This window comes from Calidris pugnax, unplaced genomic scaffold, assembly GCF_001431845.1.
Source record: "Calidris pugnax isolate Ruff unplaced genomic scaffold, ASM143184v1 scaffold124, whole genome shotgun sequence".
Lineage (NCBI taxonomy): Eukaryota > Metazoa > Chordata > Aves > Charadriiformes > Scolopacidae > Calidris > Calidris pugnax.
The window spans coordinates 1,719,600-1,739,223 of record NW_015090914.1 but is presented as its reverse complement, the minus strand read 5'-3'; the positions used below and the strand labels follow the sequence as shown (position 1 = coordinate 1,739,223).

At 40.2% G+C, this 19,624-nt stretch overlaps 1 protein-coding gene across 1 annotated transcript in view; it reads right to left on the bottom strand.

Annotated features, from left to right (window-relative positions):
• Window positions 1-5,399: 5,399 nt before the first annotated feature.
• Window positions 5,400-19,624, bottom strand: part of LOC106892349 (protein PTHB1-like) — a 355,117-nt gene continuing 340,892 nt past the window's right edge. The window contains exon 23 of the mRNA XM_014949498.1: window positions 5,400-9,125. Coding sequence (XP_014804984.1) covers window positions 9,085-9,125 — 41 coding nt within the window. The 3' untranslated portion in view covers window positions 5,400-9,084. The remainder of the gene's footprint in view (window positions 9,126-19,624) is intronic.

The window sequence follows — 19,624 nt, the reverse complement described above, 5'->3', positions numbered from 1 at the left end:
CATGTTGGTTTTCACAAAAGTTATCACAAAGCCTTTCCCAGCTCTACTGTAGCAACAAACACACAGGTAAATGCCAGAACTCACATCCCAGCTCAGCCACAGAGGGATGGACATGCCCGCTGGTTGGAGACAGAATCACAGAATGCTGTGGGGTTGGAAGGGACCTCTGGAGATCACCCAGTCCAACCCCCTGCCAAAGCAGGTCCACCCAGAGCAGGTCCCACAGGAACGTGTCCAGGTGGGGTTTGAATGTCTCCAGAGAAGGAGACTCCACCACCTCCCTGGGCAGCTTCTTCCAGGGCTCTGCCACCCTCACAGGAAAGAAGTTCCTCATGTTTAGGTGGAACTTCTTACATTCAAGTTTGTGCCCATTTCCTCTTGTCCTGTCCCTGGGCCCCACTGAAAAAAGACTGGCCCCATCCTCCTGACACCCACCCTTGGAATATTTATGGGCATTGATCAGATCCCCCCTCAGCCTTCTCTTCTCCAGATTAAAAAGACCCAAGTCCCTCAGCCTTTCCTCCTAAGAGAGATGCTCCAGGCCCCTGATCATCTTTGTAGCGTCTGCTGTACCGTCTCCAGCAGTTCCCTGTCCTTCTGGAACTGGGCAGCCCAGAGACCTAAGAAGCCTAACTCAGGGAAGCGATCAGGGTTCAGGTTTGTCTACTGGGTATCTCCGAATGACAGAAGGGTGGAAGAGATTTGTAGAAATTATTTTTCTGGCCAGTGCAATAACACTGAACAAGTAGGACCAGACTGTACTTTCATGCCTATTAGTTTTTTGTGCGATCAGAATTCTGAAGCTGGAGGTAGGACGCTCAGTAGGCTTAGCAATTAAGGTCTTCCCTTAGCATGCTGTCAACTGGAAGCCAAAAATCAGTGGCCAGGTTTGAAAAAGTTGATCTTAATGAGGAACAAGAAAGGTTAAATGTAAGAACTCTCTTACTCATTGGGATTTATTTGCTCAGTCCTAATTTTAACTTTGGTTAGCCCAATAAAAGGTATCACCTCACCGTCTGGGTAGTTGTTGTACAAAAAACAATGCAGCTACCAACTTCCCTCCCTTGGATGATATACTTGGGCAGTAGCCCTTTCAGAAAAAGCTTCTACTTCTTTAGAGCACAGTTGGTTTTCCATTCATTATTTTCCTGATGCTGAAAGCAATGTTACTTATCCCAGAGAACAGTTACCATTGTATTCCAAAGGTTTAATCAAAACACTTATTTTTACCGCAAGTTTTCTTTCCTTCAGGATTTTAAAACACATCTACAAAGTGGCTGCCGGGTAAAATCACTGGGTTACAGTCAGTGGTATCTGGTAGAAAAAAAGAAGCAGAAAGAAAAATGACATGATTGCAAGAGTGACTGCTATCTACAAAAATGTGGATGACGAGAAGAAGGACTAAAAGTGAAGGAAGGATTCCAATCCCCATGAGATGAGCCAATGAATGCTCAAAGTGGAATGACTTGGTTAAAAAGAGACAAAAATAGAAAAATAAAATCGATTCTTAATCACAGAATCACAGAATCACAGAATCTTCTAGGTTGGAAGGGACCTTAAAGATCATCTTGTCCAACTGTCAACCTAACTGACAAAATATGGCCACACCAACCCCCTGCAGCGCTACAGGCTGGGGGAAGTGTGGCTGGAGCTGCCTGGAGGAAAGAGACCTGGGGGTTCTAATTGACAAACAGCTGAATATGAGCCGGCCGTGTGCCCAGGGGGGCAAGAAAGCCAATGGCATCCTGGTTTGTATTAGAAATAGTGTGACCAGCAGAAGTAGGGAGGTGATTGTGCCCCTGTACTCAGCACTGGGGAGGCCACACCTGGAGTATTGTGTCCAGTTTTGGGCACCTCAATCCAAGAGAGATCTGGAGGTGCTGGAGCGAGTGCAGAGGAGGGCAGATGATCCCAAGGGTCTCTTCCAACCTCAATGATTCTATGATTCTATGATTCTATGAAAAATAGACACCCACACAACAAACAAGGAGCATCATCACTAAACCATACCTCCCAGCAACTAATGCACTAAGTGTGAACCATCCACAATCTAGAACCACCTACACATTCACAACTCTCTTCCACCTTGTTTTTCCCAGTCTCCCCTGTAGCACTTACACAGAAGACCACACTTTACCTTTTCCAGCCCTGCTTGCCGGCCGTGAGGAAGCATCATCCACGTCTGCTTGGACCTTGCTTGTCTGTGACTCTCGATCTCTGGATTCACAGCTCTCTGAGAGTAGACAGGTACAACTGACACAGCAATGACAGGAACATGTGTTTGGCCTCACAAACATTCATTTTTCAGCCTTCTTTAGCTGATGTCAAGCTGGTCCTTACTACTGCCTGCAGCCCTGCTGCCTGACTACCAAACACCCTGGGGCACGCTCCTACCCAGGTGAAGCAGGAATCTTCTTCTCAGAAGATGTTTCCCTGTGGCAGCTGGCACGGGGGCCTTAGGACACAATCCTGCTGGGAATCCAGCTCCTTGGGTCTCCTCTTCTTCCTCCCAGGCTTTCTAGTCACTGCCAGAAGGGGCAAATCCTTACAGCTGAAATACTGTTGCCCATTGCAATGGGAAAATCTCCCCCCTGACCAGCCACTGCTCCTGACCTCTTTTGGGCCGCGCACCCTGAGGTCTGCAAAGCAGCTGCCCGGTGTCACGATGAAAGATCCGTGTCGTACCACCATGAAGTCTCTAGTTACTGCTGGAAGACGGCACACAAACAGGCTGCCAAGAGCAACTCCCTATGAAAGATCCGTGTCGTACCACCATGAAGTCTCTAGTTACTGCTGGAAGACGGCACACAAACATGCTGCCAAGAGCAACTGTTTCTGCTGGATCAGAAGCAATCACACCGTGTTACCCAAGCTCCGGTCTCACCAGCTCCCAGTTAGGATCATTGCTAAGGAAGGCAGAAGGCAGACACCACACATCCAGACAGCTGGAGAAAGCAGTTCCTGTTATGTATGTAGCAACTTGACTGTTCTCCAATATTTATGGATCCTGACTGCCTCCGCTTCATTATACCATCAGGGGAAGAAAAAGTACAATACTTCCCTTTATGTCTCTTGTAATTGAATCCAACCGTGGTTATAATATATTGTAGGTACTTGAAGAAACAATTAATTATTGAATGCTTGCTCCATAATGAATTGGAATATAATCTGTTATAGACCAACTTCTTCAAATATTCTCTAACACTTCCAAGATGCTGTGGAACTGGTCTAGCCTTTACAATGAATAAATAAATAAAATAAATACAGTAAAACCTCATTTATTTCCCAAACGCACTGCAGACTTTGCGATACGGTCTCATCAGATTTAGCAAAGTAAGGAGGACTGGTCCAAGTCATCCTTGGATCAAAACCCTTGTTGTTTCCTAAGGTTGTCTAAGAATAGCACCTATGTTACATTCATTAACAATGATAAAATGTCTCAGCACAATGCGAGGGGACTGGAGGTGCCAATTTTTGAATAGTACACGAAATTCAGGAAATAGTAATAACAACATCATCATCAATTTAGAGAAACCATGGCAACTTTTTTAATAGACAGAGGGCCAAGCTTTCTGTTGATCAAAGGCCAAGTTAAGTAAGTGTATTCTTCTTAATAGAACATGTCCTGGGAATACTTCCCTCCCGTACTCTCTTGGCTGGGGAGCAGAAGGGGAGCACACTGTTCATTGCTTGATTTCCTAAACTATTTAATAGTCCTGCTTTGGTTGCTGAAAAGCTGCTATACATCATCCTGAGAGTGACTTCATCTCGTAGGTGGCTGAAGTAACGTGTATAAAACCCTCTGGCCTGTTTCCATGCAGCATCACTTTCTGCAGAAAAGCAACCACTTCTGGGGTGGAATACAGAAGCTATTTAATTAATATTGACTAGCTAACCCGCATGCCTATCGTATTTTGGGAACAGCACCTTTTTGGAGTGACCCTCACAACTTATTACGTCATCCAGCTGGGAGTTAAATGGTGTTTATGTGCCATCTTATTAGGCCATGCAGCCTCCAGTAGAAAAGCACGGATGCTCTCCTGTCAAAACCAATAGCAGAATAGTTAAATTCAACAAAAGTCGATTTGGGCCTCTAATCGGGTTACGGCAATGACTCAGGATGACTGACCTCCCTTCAAGTTTTCTGATCAGGCAAGAGCTCACATAATGGGAATAGCTTTTATGTTGTTTCTGAGTATGCTGTCAGCCTGCACCCCGCTGGAGCCGTGGCGGAGAGTGAGCTATGATCTGCAGTCATCGTTCCCACTTAGGAAGCACTCCAAGTCTTTATTCCGCTTATAAAGATGAATCAAAATATCTTATCAAATACTGTTATCATTTTGCTCTGCTGCCTAAACTGGTTTTGCCAAAAATAACTTCCAAAAGAAATATTTTTCACTATGGGAGTGTAAAGTTGTGCTAGCAAATAAGTGAATAACAGAATATGCTCGTGCTATATCAAATGGAAATTACTCCCATAAGAGCTAACGTCAATTTACATCAATTTTACCCCCAGCCTGAGGGTGTGGATCTTTTCAAGGGCTCCTGGTTTCTTTTGCAATTTTTTTCTGCAATCAGAACATGATTTTAAGAATGAGGATGGGTACTGAAATCTTCAATACAGCAGGTCCATCTACAAGCATGGATGCCTCATCCACACACAGTAAATCTAAGTGCATGGGAAGGAAACATCAACCTACAATGAGTACATATGAAAACATAACGATATTTTACTCCTTTTCCTCCTTTTAATGCTCACAAAAAGTGCTAGGTACCTCTGCTCTGATCCGCTGGTCTCCTGCATAAAGTATATTCCCCCAAATTAGCAGCTTCTTCTCAGAAAACAGATAGCTATATTTCGCAAAGGAGGGCAGAAATAATAATTCCTAATACCACTGACCATGATAAGAAGTAACAGGACAGGAGAGAAGCAAGCAGAGAAGAGCTTCAGACCCTAAACCAAGCCATGTTTTTCAGCCTTCATATAAATATCAAACTTGTGTTCAAGTTGGTCTACTGCAATATTAGAATAAATTCTCGTAGAAACAATGCACAGAATTCAAAACCACTTCTCGCTTGGGTCGCTCTTGGTGGACATAAACCCAGCCCTGTAGACACAGAGGTCCTCAGCCCCCCACTCATGTCAACAGGACCCAAGGGCATCCCGTACCCTCAACAGGATCAAGGTTCAAGAACCAGCAGAAAGCTACGCAGACTTCTGCCTTTGAGCTGCAAAGGAGTTAAGTCACCAGCAAACAGCATCTGAAGATACCACATAAACACTGGAGGAACCTTGTGCTACAAGTAAATCAACAAAGCAGCATGATACCAAGGGGCGACAATAAACGAGGCTATGGGAAACTCAAGGTTAATTTCAAATAAAGGAGCAAAACAGAAGCTGGGTTTCAGGAGCACGCCATGTATTTTACAGCACCTTTGCAGCAGTTTCTTTAATAGATTATTTATAAACAGGATATTCTGATAAGAAGGAAAGATCCTTATTCAATATGATGCATATCCCGTATTTGTAGGGGTTTTTTAATGCTGGAAGGACTTCACATAGAAATACAATCTCTGCTCAGAAAATTTCAGTTTATGGCAGTAAATTTCTCTTTATAAGCAATACAAGAATATTGAAACTTATCTCTAATGCTCGCTGGACAGTAAATGCTGAAGAAGAGAAAAAGACAAGACAAAGTGAAACCAGACACCTTGAAAGCAAAGAAATGTTGCTTTTCTGTGTCATAGTTTAATAATAGTTGGACAGAAGAACCAATCTGGGGCTGGAAACCACAGCTTGAACTCAGCATTGTGTTCAAAACCCAAAAGATCAGTGGAGCCCAGACCTCCAGGTTTTCGTCATCAGAGTAGTAATTGTTTTAATCTGTTTGTCTAAATTGCAACAGCACAAAAATAAAAGAAAAGCCCTTGGACAATAGCATTCAGAAAATAAACTCTACCAAGACAATAAACTCTAGAAGTATTTACCTGTTTAACAGAAAAAAAAAAAAAGGAATATGTTTTATGTTAGGACTTATTTTAGAAAATACATTTCAAAGTGCTATAGCACAAACATAGCAAAGTTGCCATGACTCAGAGCATGGTTTTCAAAATGTCACGAAATTCCTTTTAGATATATGTGTGCAAAATTAACTTCAATAAAACGATAATTTAAAATTCATTTTAATCTGTGAGCCACCTAACCATATAGAATTCTCCTCTAATAGCTAAACATGCAGACAGGCTGCATATTTAAGTCGATCAGAAAAGCTGAGCAGGCATTACTCTCAAATCCTGTCCAGAATAGTTTGATTGGCCAGCAAAGTCTGTCTTGGCCTCAGAAACATTTGCAATGAGAACCAAACATTTGGTCCCCTTCAACCGCAATATTGCCTTACGTTTTTCAGTTGGCCAACTCTTTAACTTCAAAACTTCCTGTAATTGGCCTGAGTTTTTTTCCAGCCAAAAAGAACTTTCTTAAAAATTCAAACTACATTTGAGAACTGCTAAGAATTACTCTACAATATTTCCTCTTAGCCTGCTGCGCAATTGACTACATTTCAATTACTTCCTTCCTCTGAATTGGATGGACTATTTGGCATTAGGGGAAACTAAGTAAATCTTACTCAATGCGACCGTATTTCTCATTTAAATCTGGATTGTTCTATCAAACACCACAATTCAGTGCCATATACAAAGAGGTCATACATTACTACTAGAGACAGTTCTACCTCTTTTTTCCTCTTTATTACCAGTATGTTTTCCCCTTTCTGTGAAACTATTCTCATGAGACCTCAGTTTACAAAGCATGAAGCAGAAAAGGCAAAGAAGAGTGCTTCTGAGCCCCACATCTTAAAAATGACAGAAAATAACTTAAATAAGAGTGGATGATATAATTGACCTGAGCGCCTATTCGTTGTTTACCCTGAACTCCCAATGAAGTCAGGCAGCTCTGAGAACTGGGATCACATTCAATAATAGCAATTATGAGAGAGTAATATATTTGACGGAACTCCCATAGTGGTGTCTTTCCAGCCATATTCTACTAATCCTATAGCTTAGGATTCTTTGGTCCAGGATTCTACACCACTACGGTGCAGATTTTTCTAGATCACCTAGTAGGCGCTGACAGGAGGACAAAAGAAGGTTTGAGATCTATAGTTAAAGTTTAAGCCTAATAGCTACAGTAATTGATTAGTTCTCCACAGATTTTCTTTGGTCATTGAGGTGTGTACAGAGACTACAGGAGATGATTTTATTGTGTAATTTTCGCAGCGCCGCAGGGCACCTGGACAAAGGGTTGGATACCACCCTCCTGACAAAAACCGCAGGGGAGGGATTGGAGTGGAGAAACCTCAGCCAGCAGAATCACTCCTCAACAAGCAGGGGGTGGGATTTTTCCTTCCTGGGAAAAGCAGCAAGATCTCTGGCCCCACAAATTGTAGATATCTGAGGTCTCCTGGGGGACAGAATAATTTTTATTGCGAGTCACTGCCCACTTCTTTCCTAGAGGTATCAGAAGCCTTACCCAATTCCCTGGCCACTTAGCTCTATTTAATAGCCAACGTTGAAAAAGGCTTGATGAAACATGGAGCTCCATGAAATCACATCTACTCAGCCAGAGTAGGACCAGAGGGTGAAGCAGCAGACACACACGTGGTGCAGCTGGTTTTGTTTTGGGGGTGGACGCAAGGAGGTGGAAAGTAGATATGGAGATGATGAAGGTGGATGGCTTAAGACATACGGAAAAATAATGTCTCCTTTTTAACTACAGATCAAGCTAGGACAGACCACAGCAACTGTCACAACCGCTGCTGAAACAGCACAAAAGCAAGTAGGAGGGTCCTCTTCTACAGCTAGAACAGGAGTTGGAAAACCCCTGTTGAGGAAACCAACAGAAGTGTGGGATGCAGATATGCCTCATGCAATTGCATCCACCAGAAACTAAGCTGAGACTCGCAGGACTTTTTGTATCTGCTACCCAGAAGACTGCAACTTCTATTTTGGTATGACCCAGTAACAGCCAGGAGAGGCTTTGTTCATTCAAAAATGACTGTTTTTACACTTGACCCAGACCTCAGTTATTTTCAGTTCTGAGCATCTTATTGATATCTCAACTCACCCTCGGGAATCCAGACGTGAGCCTGACGCTTCCAAACCCTACGCCAAGGTCCTCCAAATGGTCTCCTCAGCTGTTGGGTGTTACATTTCAGGCACCTCGCGTGGACCTGACTTTCAGAAGGCAAATACTCAGCACTTTCTACAAACTCAACCCTCAAAGCACCATCCAACCGGCTTAATAAAAATTAAGGCACTCAAAAATTGCTAGTCACTTTTGAAAACCTTACCCATAACTAGAAGAGACTGATTGACACGAAAAACAGAAATCACAGGTAACCATAAAAAGATCCATGTGTTGCTGTGCTCAAAGTACTTACAGTGTAAACTTTATTCTCATTCATAGTGACATAGCTAATGGCAAAAGGGTTTGCCCTTCATGTCCAGTAGCCATATTTTACTCTATATCTCTAGAGAGCAGGAGTCTGTATAAGCAACATGAGAGGGGGGAAAAAAAAAGTTGATGGATTACCAGTTTTTCTTCTGGTGGTGAATTCAAGCTGTCTGGAATCATGAATGTTAGTAGAGGAGGAAACGAGATAGTTATCTTTTGTCAAAACTGTGATATAACAAATGTTAACATAATCTCAAAGGGAGGTACAGTTCAGAATATCTTTTTTAAAAAGATAAAACATATCCTGAAACAAAGGCTGATTTTAACTATGTGTAAACAGTCTTTGATCAATCGACTGAATCCTTAGGAAGGGCTGATATATCACAAAACATAACACAACACCCCTACCACAGCTGAGTAAGTGCTTAAACTTTGCTCACAGAAAGGATGCTTGTAAGTCGGCAGGGAGACCCAACCAAGATCATTAGAACAGAACTTTTTTTGTACAAAATTAGCACAGTCCTCTCCTTCTGGCAGCTGCAATCGGTACAGAGCGAAATGGATTGGTACTGCTGCATTATAAGGACATTTGACATCAGATAGAAATTCCTCCTGAGGGTCGTCTTCAGATTTCATGGCTTTTCTGCTTGCTCTGCTGCATCCTCAGACAAACCTATAAAGCAGAAAGCAGATGCTTAAAAATTCAGTGTACTTGGCAACTACCTGCACTATATTGTTGATTCCATCAGTTTGTAAAAGCCTTGGTTATAGCTGGAGGAAACAATTTATTACACAGAAAACAGGATAAAAATGTGCAACTTGCAAATTCAATCACTCACAAGTTTAGAAAATATAAAAAAAAATAAGGCAATAAAGGCAATTTCAAAACACCTCTTTTTTTTGCATATGATAGATGATACAGTCTAAGTCATAAAACCATGGACTATTTTTACCTCAAAAATAACAGAGAACTACTGAGCGTATGATCTGAGATGCAGTTACTCCAATCTACTTGCATTTTGCCTGCCCCTTTTTCTAGGTAAAACTGGCAATACAAATTCCAACACAATAGAAAATTAGGCTTTATAAACTCATTAACAACTCATTTTTTAATTTTACTTTTTTTTTATATATATATAAACTAACACTTTGGGGAAGGGGACAACAGCAAAACCCCTGTATTGAAGATAACTTCTGCCTTAAACCAAGAATATGAGTCTCCAACTTTCAAATATCAGTCCAAGAGATGAAGCCATTTGGATCGGATATTAATCTTTCCAACAATGAACCTGACAGAACTGGAAAAGTGTGTAGAAACTCATAAAAAGTTGCTTGAAATACCTAGGGAGAAAAAGAGGAGTGGATAATCACACAAATTTGTATACAGGCATACTTGCATGGCTTTAAACTGAAATGATTATTTATCCCAGCAGTTTCTTACATGTCCATTCTTACTTTAGGCTGAAAATTAAATCCTTTTCTAATGAACACAAAGCAATCCAAAATAAATTGGCACCATCTCCAAATGAATAATAATAAAAATAGCACACAGCTTTCGAGGGGTTTTGTTTTTTTGTTGCTTCTTTCTTTTCTTTTTCTTCTTCCCTTAGGAGCCGAATCTGGGGGCAGCTGAAATCCCCACACATCCAGCCAAGTGAAAGGATCCAGCAGGGCAGCAGAATAAAATTGGAGCATCCAGGTCTTCTAGACCCAAGGCAGCAGTCGCCTGTCGGCACGTCTACCTTCACAACCATACTCACACACAGTTCAGCACTGAACACCTACATGCCTTTAGAAGAACATGCTTTCCTTTAGGTCTGTGAAATCCCACAGAAACGAAAACATCTAGATTTCTCTTCTAGTTTTTTATTTTACACTGGGAGTGTAAAAATTTTTGGTGCTGGGAGATTTCAGTATTTACCATGGATGACAGTACTAAACCGAACAAATTTCATCTCAAGCCTTGAGACTGAAGGAAAGCATCAGGGAAGCTAAAAGAGCAGGAGATCAGGGATAACACTGCCAAGATACAAAAGACTAAAGCAGTAAAATTTCAGCACCAGCTGGAAGCCCAAGGCCCCCAAGGGGCTAAGAAGTTGCCCTTACTGAAGTTTCTACTTTTTTTCTTTTTTTTTTTTTTTTAAGAGACAATTAAAAATACCACGTTAAGAGCTGGCTTGGGTTTACAAAGGTCAGCCCTCGAATGCTAGCTCTTTTGTTCCAAACTCTTAGCACACAGCACATGCTGGGATGCCAAAGGGACCAGCAGCAAGTCCCATCTTGCTTCATTAATGATCCAAGGGAAGGAGGAGGTAGGTAGCATGATAATTAAATGTGTGGATTATAAGAAACCGAGATGAGCTACAAATAGCGGAGAGGAAAAAGAAATATTCCTCTAGGAGTAAGAGATTACCAAGGCTGAGAGAAGATAAAAGGAGATACCACTTGAAATACATCATGGAAATAACAATCTTAAGCACATGTACTTGCTGAGGAAAGCCCTGCAAAAAGCTGTTACAGACACACATTTGCAGTGAAATACCCCAAATAGGACCGTAGGACCACAGGAGCCACCACAGAGCTCACAGTTAATGCAGTTCCTGATTCCATATAGCTTTGTTGATATCACACCTGGAGCCACTTATGGCAAAAGATACTGGAGGGTATCTGACTTTCCCACCATAACCAAGGAAAAGAGTTTGCAAGCATTATGAAGCTGGTTTCTGCACACTCTTCCAGAAGCTGGACACGTAGGTAGTTTGGGTTGGAAACAAAAAAGGGGTATGTTTATGGTCAGCTCTTCGTACCTGGAGAGAAGAGCCACAGATTTACCAGCGACCAAGAGGCACCAAGCTGTGCATTAGCACTGCCCACCAAGGTGCACCCTTAAAACACATGACACTGCACAGTGCCCTCAACCTCCATCCGTTTGAGGACTGGCCAGAAGGCATCTAAGAAGCATGACAGCACAGAAATTAAGGAAGAGAACTTTACAAAAATATCAGGGTGGGGGAAAGACATTTTCATGAAAAGGCTATAATATCCTAATGCATCTTTTCTTTTATTAAGCTGAAAACACAATATGTTAAAAATTAAAATGTAATTATAAAATTGTAACGCACAAAAAATAATTATTGAGCCATAAAATAGTGCCCAAGATACTGCTTTCAAAACCTGTTATTTCCATGACATTGGCTTCTTACAAATAACCCCTGTGTCTTATCCCTACAAACTGCCATGCCAAAATGGGCAACGTGCAGGATTACTTTCCAGCTCCTGAAACACAGTGGATCCCAATAAGGCTAATGTGTTAACTGCAATTATGGGCTGGCAGAACTGAAGCAACATAGTAGGATTCACCCCAAGTTCACACAACTTTGCCCAACAGCGCTACACGCTGCTACAGGGAACCTGGGATACTCCTGCATGGATCCAAGAACGACCACATGATTAAAGATGCACAGATTGAAGCTATTTTCATTGTGTAACTCCAAAACGGGAGGCAGTCTGAAAACCTGGCTTGGAACAACCACATTTCCCACCTCTACCCTGTATTTTATTCAACACGGCGATATTTATTAGTCATCTAGGAGAACAACATGAACTTCATATTGATCTAACAGGCACACGTTGTATCACAGTAGGTGAAATGATTAACATCAGAGAGGCTTCTCATCATTTTATTCTGACAAGCTCAGGCAGATCCTAAGAAATACAGGTTATAAAACTGAAAATTCTGTAGATCAAGGCTCCTTTACCTCACTTCATCAGGAAAAAAGCTATCTTTTGTCTTCAGATCCCTCATTATGAAGCTCTCAGTGTTTCATTTTATTGATCATTCAAAAATCCTATCAGAATAATACTGGTGTGACCACATACTTAGACAAATGTTTATTAAAAGGTTTTTATCTTTATCAACGCAGCTATGAACTGAGAAGCTGGTTTTGGAAAGAATAGCGATAAATTTTAACTTCTGTGCAGTAGGCAACCCCAGGAGTTCTTGGAAGCAGAATTAAAAGATATGATTAAACTACTATCCTAATCAGTAACATAAGATTGCATATATCTGAGGTCAAAACCAAATTCCGCCTTCAGTCTCTGAAAACCTTCCACTTGGTTTGTGTATTTGTCAGTCAAAGCACATTAGCACCCTCATGAAAGCAGCTTCTATAAACACAGACACACTGGTGTTAATTTGCCTCTTGAAAAGCATCCACATCATTGAGTCACAGAAAGTTCATTTGTAGATCAAAAATGTATTTCCGAGTCTTGAAAACTGAAAGTTCAAAGAAAATCAGTGACAGTGAGAGAAGCAAAGACAGGTAAAAACCCCAGCTTTCCTGGAATTATGATTCACAGAGCTAAAGAAAAAAACAAACCTGACAAAACATTTCAAGGGAGGGATGATACGTGAGCATGGCGGCAGAAGGGAGGAGAAAGGCTCATTTTCTGTGGTCATAAATTGTTCACACTAAGCACGATGGTGTAAGGTTTAAAGACGTTGGGGTTAAACAATCAGGCAATGGAAGAAACTACCCAGGGAGGTGGGTGAGTCAAGGGTAGGAGAGGTTTGCAAAGATAGGGCAGATGAAACCCTAGTGGGGATTAGCCAAGAGGAAGATACACAGGCTTTGAACTGGGTGACCTCAAGGATCCTATCATTTATGCTGCTATGATTCATCCTAAGGAGAACATTTTGGACTCTTATGAATTACTGGCTGAGTTTCCTGGATACTATTGTACATTAGTCTACTCTGAAGCATGCATAAAACTAAGTCAAAGTTGGCTTTGAAGTGTTTGATCTACAATATCCAATGCTCCCCAGTTTCTTTTTCATACAGTGACTCAGAAAAAGGGCTGTTGTAACAAGACAACAAAAGTTATTTTGAGTTCAGATGAAGTTAGAAAAGGGAGGCACCCCTTTCTTCAGCTATTCCCACCTAAAACAGGAAAAAACCACCCCATATCATGGCCTGATGGTTAATATTGCTATTTCTAGACCTGACATAAAACAGCTTTAGAACAAACTACAGTCTTAAAGTAACTGTTTTTCAGTTGTAGTTTCAGGATCCAAGACTAAATGTTCCGAATGACCAGAGTTAATAGCTTTTTGCTTTTTTCTTAACAAAAGACAACAGATTCATCCCAGCACCTTCAAGTCACATTTCTGAAAATCATAATTCTCTTTCTAATGAAGTCATATCTATTCACTGCTAAGTTTTTATCATTATAAACTGCTTGAAGAAATATACAGTTTCTTTTTTCTTAGTATATAATCTTTATTCCATAGTCACATTTCTGAAAATCATAATTCTCTTTTTAATGAAGTCATATCTATTCACTGCTAATAGGTTTTTTTTATCATTATAAACTGCTTGAGGAAATATATAGTTTCTTTTTTCTTAGTATGCAATCTTTATTCCACGTACACAATTCAAAGTGTTTTTCTGAAAGTTTAAGGATGTAGCAGTATCTTGCTTATCCCAAGCAAACTGACGTGGTTTAGTTGGAGTGCAAAGGGGATTAGTGAAAAATCATCAACTCTAATGCAGTGATCACCACGATGGACAAGCTACAAACTTGCCTACGCTGCTTTAAGGGGAGAAACTGGACTTGATCAGTATTCTGTATCACTTTTTATGGAACAATAAACTGAGAAGGAGCCTTACCATCGCCTCCCAAGTCACCCGTGAGTCACTGATCACTGCACACAGAATTTAAAAACGCTCAGAGTTTTGTATCTGATGGTAGCTGAAGGAGTGGGAAGCAGGGACTGACTCATTCATTAAAGAATTGTGTAAATCAAATACATTTGCTTTTCATTTCAGAAGTAGTGTGACTGAGAGAAAGGACTTCATTCAGCGAACTTTTCTTTGCCCTAAGGGACCATCTACATCACAGGATGGGTAATGTGAAACAACAATTTCCATCACTCACTCTTAAATATGCCCCCTACTAACTGCAGCCATCATGACAAGCCCAACCTACGTTAAACTATCCATAGTTAAGTTTCTAAACTGCCACAAAATAGCAGGGTTAGAAGGAGCAGCTCTTACCTTGGGGACAGCAGGGTCTATTCCCATTAAACTTAAAAAGCCTTGTTAAAAAACATCTTCCTTCTGTCATTCTGACTTAATAGTGACAGGTAGAAGCAGTGTAACACAATGGAGACAACTAGGTATAAATAACAAGATAACAACGACAAAGGAAACATTTACCAAGTGTCCACTTTTTTTTTTTAATTAACTTTTAACACCTGGCTAAGTTCTTGTGCATTCACGCCCCTCAGCAGTAGCCCTCCATGGAGGTTCCCCAGACCCGAGCCTGTGGCGACTCAGGCCAACTGTGAAAAGGGACACGTTAGGAAAACTCAGTGTCCCTTCCAAGGCAAGTTCTTTGTTTTCCAAAGTACAGCAATTAAATATCCCTAGCATTAATTTCACCCTGATAATCAACAACTTACGCTGTGTTTGTTTTGCATACTACTGTTGTCTTCACCCTTCGTGACGTTACACGGCGTATACACACACACCCCCCAAAGCACATCCCTACTACAAATTTTTCTGTTAAGAACCCCAACAGCAAAAAGCATGAGAGCTGCCACCCGTGGGTCCAAGGGATGAACAGTTGACTGAATTATTGCCCATCTGCTGTGTCAGGTAAGGAGGTGTGCACCAGGTCACAGCCCCTGGGTTTATCAAGCTGTAAACGGTAGGGTTCAGACCCCTACATTTATAATGTTGCAAAGTTTCTATGATTTCTTTAGGTCTTTCTCCTGCTTCGTATTTGAAAAAATGCCCAAGACGTATCAAATGTTTCTAATGGGAAGTTACCAAATTTGGACATTAGGAAAACCATCCAGTGATGTGACTAAAAATTCCCAAGGTGCACTTATTCCAATGACACCAGTCATATATATACATGTAAATATATATATACACATATATATACATATATATATACACACACACACACAACCCTCCATACACACTGCTGGAATAAACACATTCTGTAAGAAACAACACAACACTGACACAACACAACACCGAATCCTGCCTAGGTGTTGAGGAGAGAAGAACAAGAAGAATGGGACCCTGGTTAGTTTGAAGGAATGCAGTGCTCTGTAAGCAGCACAGGACAATAATTAAAAAACCAAAACCACCAAAAACCCCAAAGAAACCACCAACCAAAATCCAAAAATTATTACAGATCAAGCAATGTGCTTGAAGGAAGACAAGCTGCCTAAAAAGCAGCAGCAATGAAGTCACTGATCATTATCGTGGGCAATTTAATCTTAATGAAGCCTAAATTTTGGATGAAAAATGCCTATTTTCTCCAATACCCGTCTTATCAAAATCACCTATCAAATCCTAGACATTTTTTCTAGCAAAGCATGCAAATTTTTTTGAGAAATGATTGTTCTTATTTAGAGATGATCACAAAAAGTAGACACAAGTGACACATTTCAGCTTGAACAGACACTTCTTGCCAGGAAGTAAATCCCTAAAAATGAGTTTGCTTTTTCAGTGGCCAAACCTTCCTTCTTTCTAATTAGCTATCAGCCTTTGCTAGGGCAGTAAATTAATTCCGTGGCTTCTAAGGCAAATACGCACAAAACAAATCTAAAACTTAACTAATTATGGCCACACACAAATGTCAATGCTTTAATTTATTCTTCGTCATGCTTATATCTTCCCATTCACCGCAACCCAAAATCCTATTAAGCCTTTCAGAAATGTTGGCTCTTTAAATAGTTTGCTGTCAGGAAAAAAAAAAAATATATATAAATTTGGGCCGTGTACACTGAGATTAGACAGATGATCATATATTAAAAACAGGGTCTTTTTTTGCATAGACGTAAGCCTTTTTCCTGGGGAGAAGTAATGCCACAGTAATCAATCTTTCGCCTGCTTGATTCATTGTGCTATTTTTTTGACTTCCCAGACAGAGAGAGCAGTCAGCTGACTATTAACAAATCCTTTATCTCCCCAGACAAGCCATCACCATGACAGATAGGCAAAACTCCAGGGGTAGGTTAGCTTCAGGGCAAGATTTTCCAGCATTTTCATATGAATGGCAGTGAATCCTGCTCCTGGAGACAGCCACCCAGTGCCTGCCTGCAGGAAGAGCTAAGATCCTTCACAGATATGATGCATATACATTACAGTCCATTTCTACTCCTATATATAGGAGCCTATATATATATAGGCTGCAGCTCTTAATTGACACCTGAAGACTACGACCTCCTTGTTAGTGTAACTTCAACCATTCCTCACCTAACTTTAGCTAATATTGAGCAAACTTTTCAGCTGAGATGATTTTACCTTCAAAAAACTGCAAATGCAGGTCAAACAAACCACCGGTCAAATTTCTGCTGAATTTGTCAGATCAACTTGGGTAAAAAAAAGAGAAAATAATTACAGTGGTTTTGATATTTTCAAAATTTTCATTGAATTTCATTTTCATTTCATTTGCATTCTCATTTCACATTGAAATATTGCAAATAAATGTCCTTGAATATAATGTTGAGTTTGTGGTTTTGTTTTTGGTTTGGTTTTTTTTGTTGTTTTTTTTTTTTTTAATAAGTTAGCGGGTATGAAGTCTAAGCAAAATACTTCATTTGAGGAGAAAAAGAGAAACCTGAATCAATCATTGGAGGTGGTCGCAAAATAACAAATTTCCTAATTTCTTTGCTTCGAAGTCAGAAACTTAAAAAAACCCCATAGTTATTCACAGAACTCTGCTCTCGTTAGTGCATATCTTAAGTCAAAATAGAGAGTTATCCTTCCTAAGGCATGATATAATCGTCAGAATGAAGCTTTCAACAAATTTAGCTACAATATGAACATGCAAAGTACGTGGCTTTATCCAACACCAGCTGCAGCAAAACATAGAATAAAAAGTATATTAGGTTTATAGGGGAAAAAAAGCACCTTTTTATGAATAGAGTCTGATACAAACTTGCACGTAGAGCCTGTGCTCTGCATCTTGTGCAAGTTTAAGTTGTATGGCCAGAAACCAATGTAGTACCTTCATACATAAACATCGGTTTGTTCAGTAGAGATTTCCAACATCTTCTTTTTTAAGCGTAGGGTACACATAAGCCCATGGCTCCTCAGTACCAGAAAGATCCAACAAAATAGAAGAAATTCCAAAAGAAACAGCGCAAATAATTGTGTGACTTTGCAGATAACAGTTCTTTTTTAAGCGTAGGGTACACATAAGCCATGGCTCCTCAGTACCAGAAAGATCCAGCAAAATAGAAGAAATTCCAAAAGAAACAGTGCAAATAATTGTGTGACTTTGCGGAAAAGAAAAAAGAGGGAGAGAAATAAAATAGCTGAAGGCAAAGCAACCTTGGGAATCGTTCAGTGCAATGAAGAGATACAGAAGAGGATCAAGAAGATGAAGTCAAGGGAAGGAATATTCAGGGGTGCTTTCATCCATGTGTTCCCCCAATGGAAGTGCCGGAAGCCACATGACATGACATTTGCATCTTAGACCCACAATGAAGCCAACAGACTGGTGTTGTCAGGGAGATGGTCAAGCTGACATAACAAGAGTTTTCCATATCTAACTCCTATTATCAGACAACAGATCTGAGGTGCTACAAATTCCTGAGTGGTTTGTAATAGTCCCAGGAACATCAGCTTTTGCTTACCATCAAGTATTCAGCAACTGAATACTCTTCAGTATGTTGCTCCTTTTAACAATGGAACATTACAGTGTGAATGATAAAATCATATTCAAGATTTCCATGGATTCTTCTGGAAATAACATACAACGGGATTTTATCATTTGATGTCATTTTTCCTTTGGAGTCTTTTGGGAAAAAAAAGACATTGGTAGAGAGGCAGGTTTGAGGAAAAATGTGTTTAAAAAAAAAACAAAGGAAAAAGAATACTTCTGTGTAATACTTTCCAATCTTGAATTTCACACATTCCTTTCAAGCTACAGTATATGAGAAAAATGCTTTAAGAGGTTTTTTCCAAATGCAATCTTTTGATAAGTGTCAGTGTTGGCTTAAAAGCAAAAGAAAAAAAATAAAAAAGCCCGTATTAAAGTAACAGATGAAATTTCTTCTAAACGGACACTTAACTCCTTTCTATTGCTCATCAAAAATCTGGGCATGCTTTTTTGTTGTTGCTGTTGTTTTGGGTGGTTTTCTTCCCCCCACCAAAATTTTATCTTTTGCTTTTTTGGGGGTAGAGAAGTAATGTAATAGCAGGTCATATTTTTTATCTGATATGAAATCTAAACCCTCTTAATATCTCACTATACCAAAGACTTGTAAAGTAATTCTCCTTATTTCTACTACTTTTCCACTGTTATCAGTCTTGTCTCATACAGGTGAAAATAGAGTCACCCCCTGCTACACCCCTGGATATTTCCAGGAAGATCTTTGCCACTGTATGGCAATTATATATTATAATATATATTATATGTATACACAATATATATTGTTATACATTGCCAGCTATAATGGCAATTTCAGTACTCACAACAAAAACCGTAAAGCTAGTCAGATCTTATGACCCCAATTAAGGATTCATTAAGGCTCAAACTTGTGTATATTCGAATGATGATGAGAAATTTCTGGGCCCTCCAGCCTCACACCAAAATCAGCAGAACTGGAAGGAGGGCAGCACTTGTGGGACTGAGCTTTTTAGCACCTCCAGAAAGATCAGTAGAAGCCAACACACCCACAGCTACGGCTTGGAATGATGGAAGTAACAGTTTTTTAAGTTTTCTGGATTTTCTCATGGGCTCAGGAAGCCATAAAAAATAAGTATAGTCAGACCGCAAGAGAGCAATAGAGTTTTCCTAATTTTCTGTGACTTTAGGGAAAACTTGATCAACTTTCATAGAATGCCAATTCAGTATGATGATTTTTCAGGAAAGGTCACCACAATGAGATTCTGACAACATACGCAGGTTATGTTGAAATGATTGTTTTCTGTGAGGACACTGCTCAAAATAAATTAACATAAATGAGTTGGTTTAGTTGCAGTGCAACACAACCAACTGTCCTAAATCACAGGCTTCTCACTGAACTGGACACTAACGAAGCCAAGAAGAACAAACAATTTCGTTCTGGTGGCTACGCAACATTATTACTTATTGACTTATAAGGTAAGTATCTGGACCAAGCTTAGAAGGCAAACAAGCTAA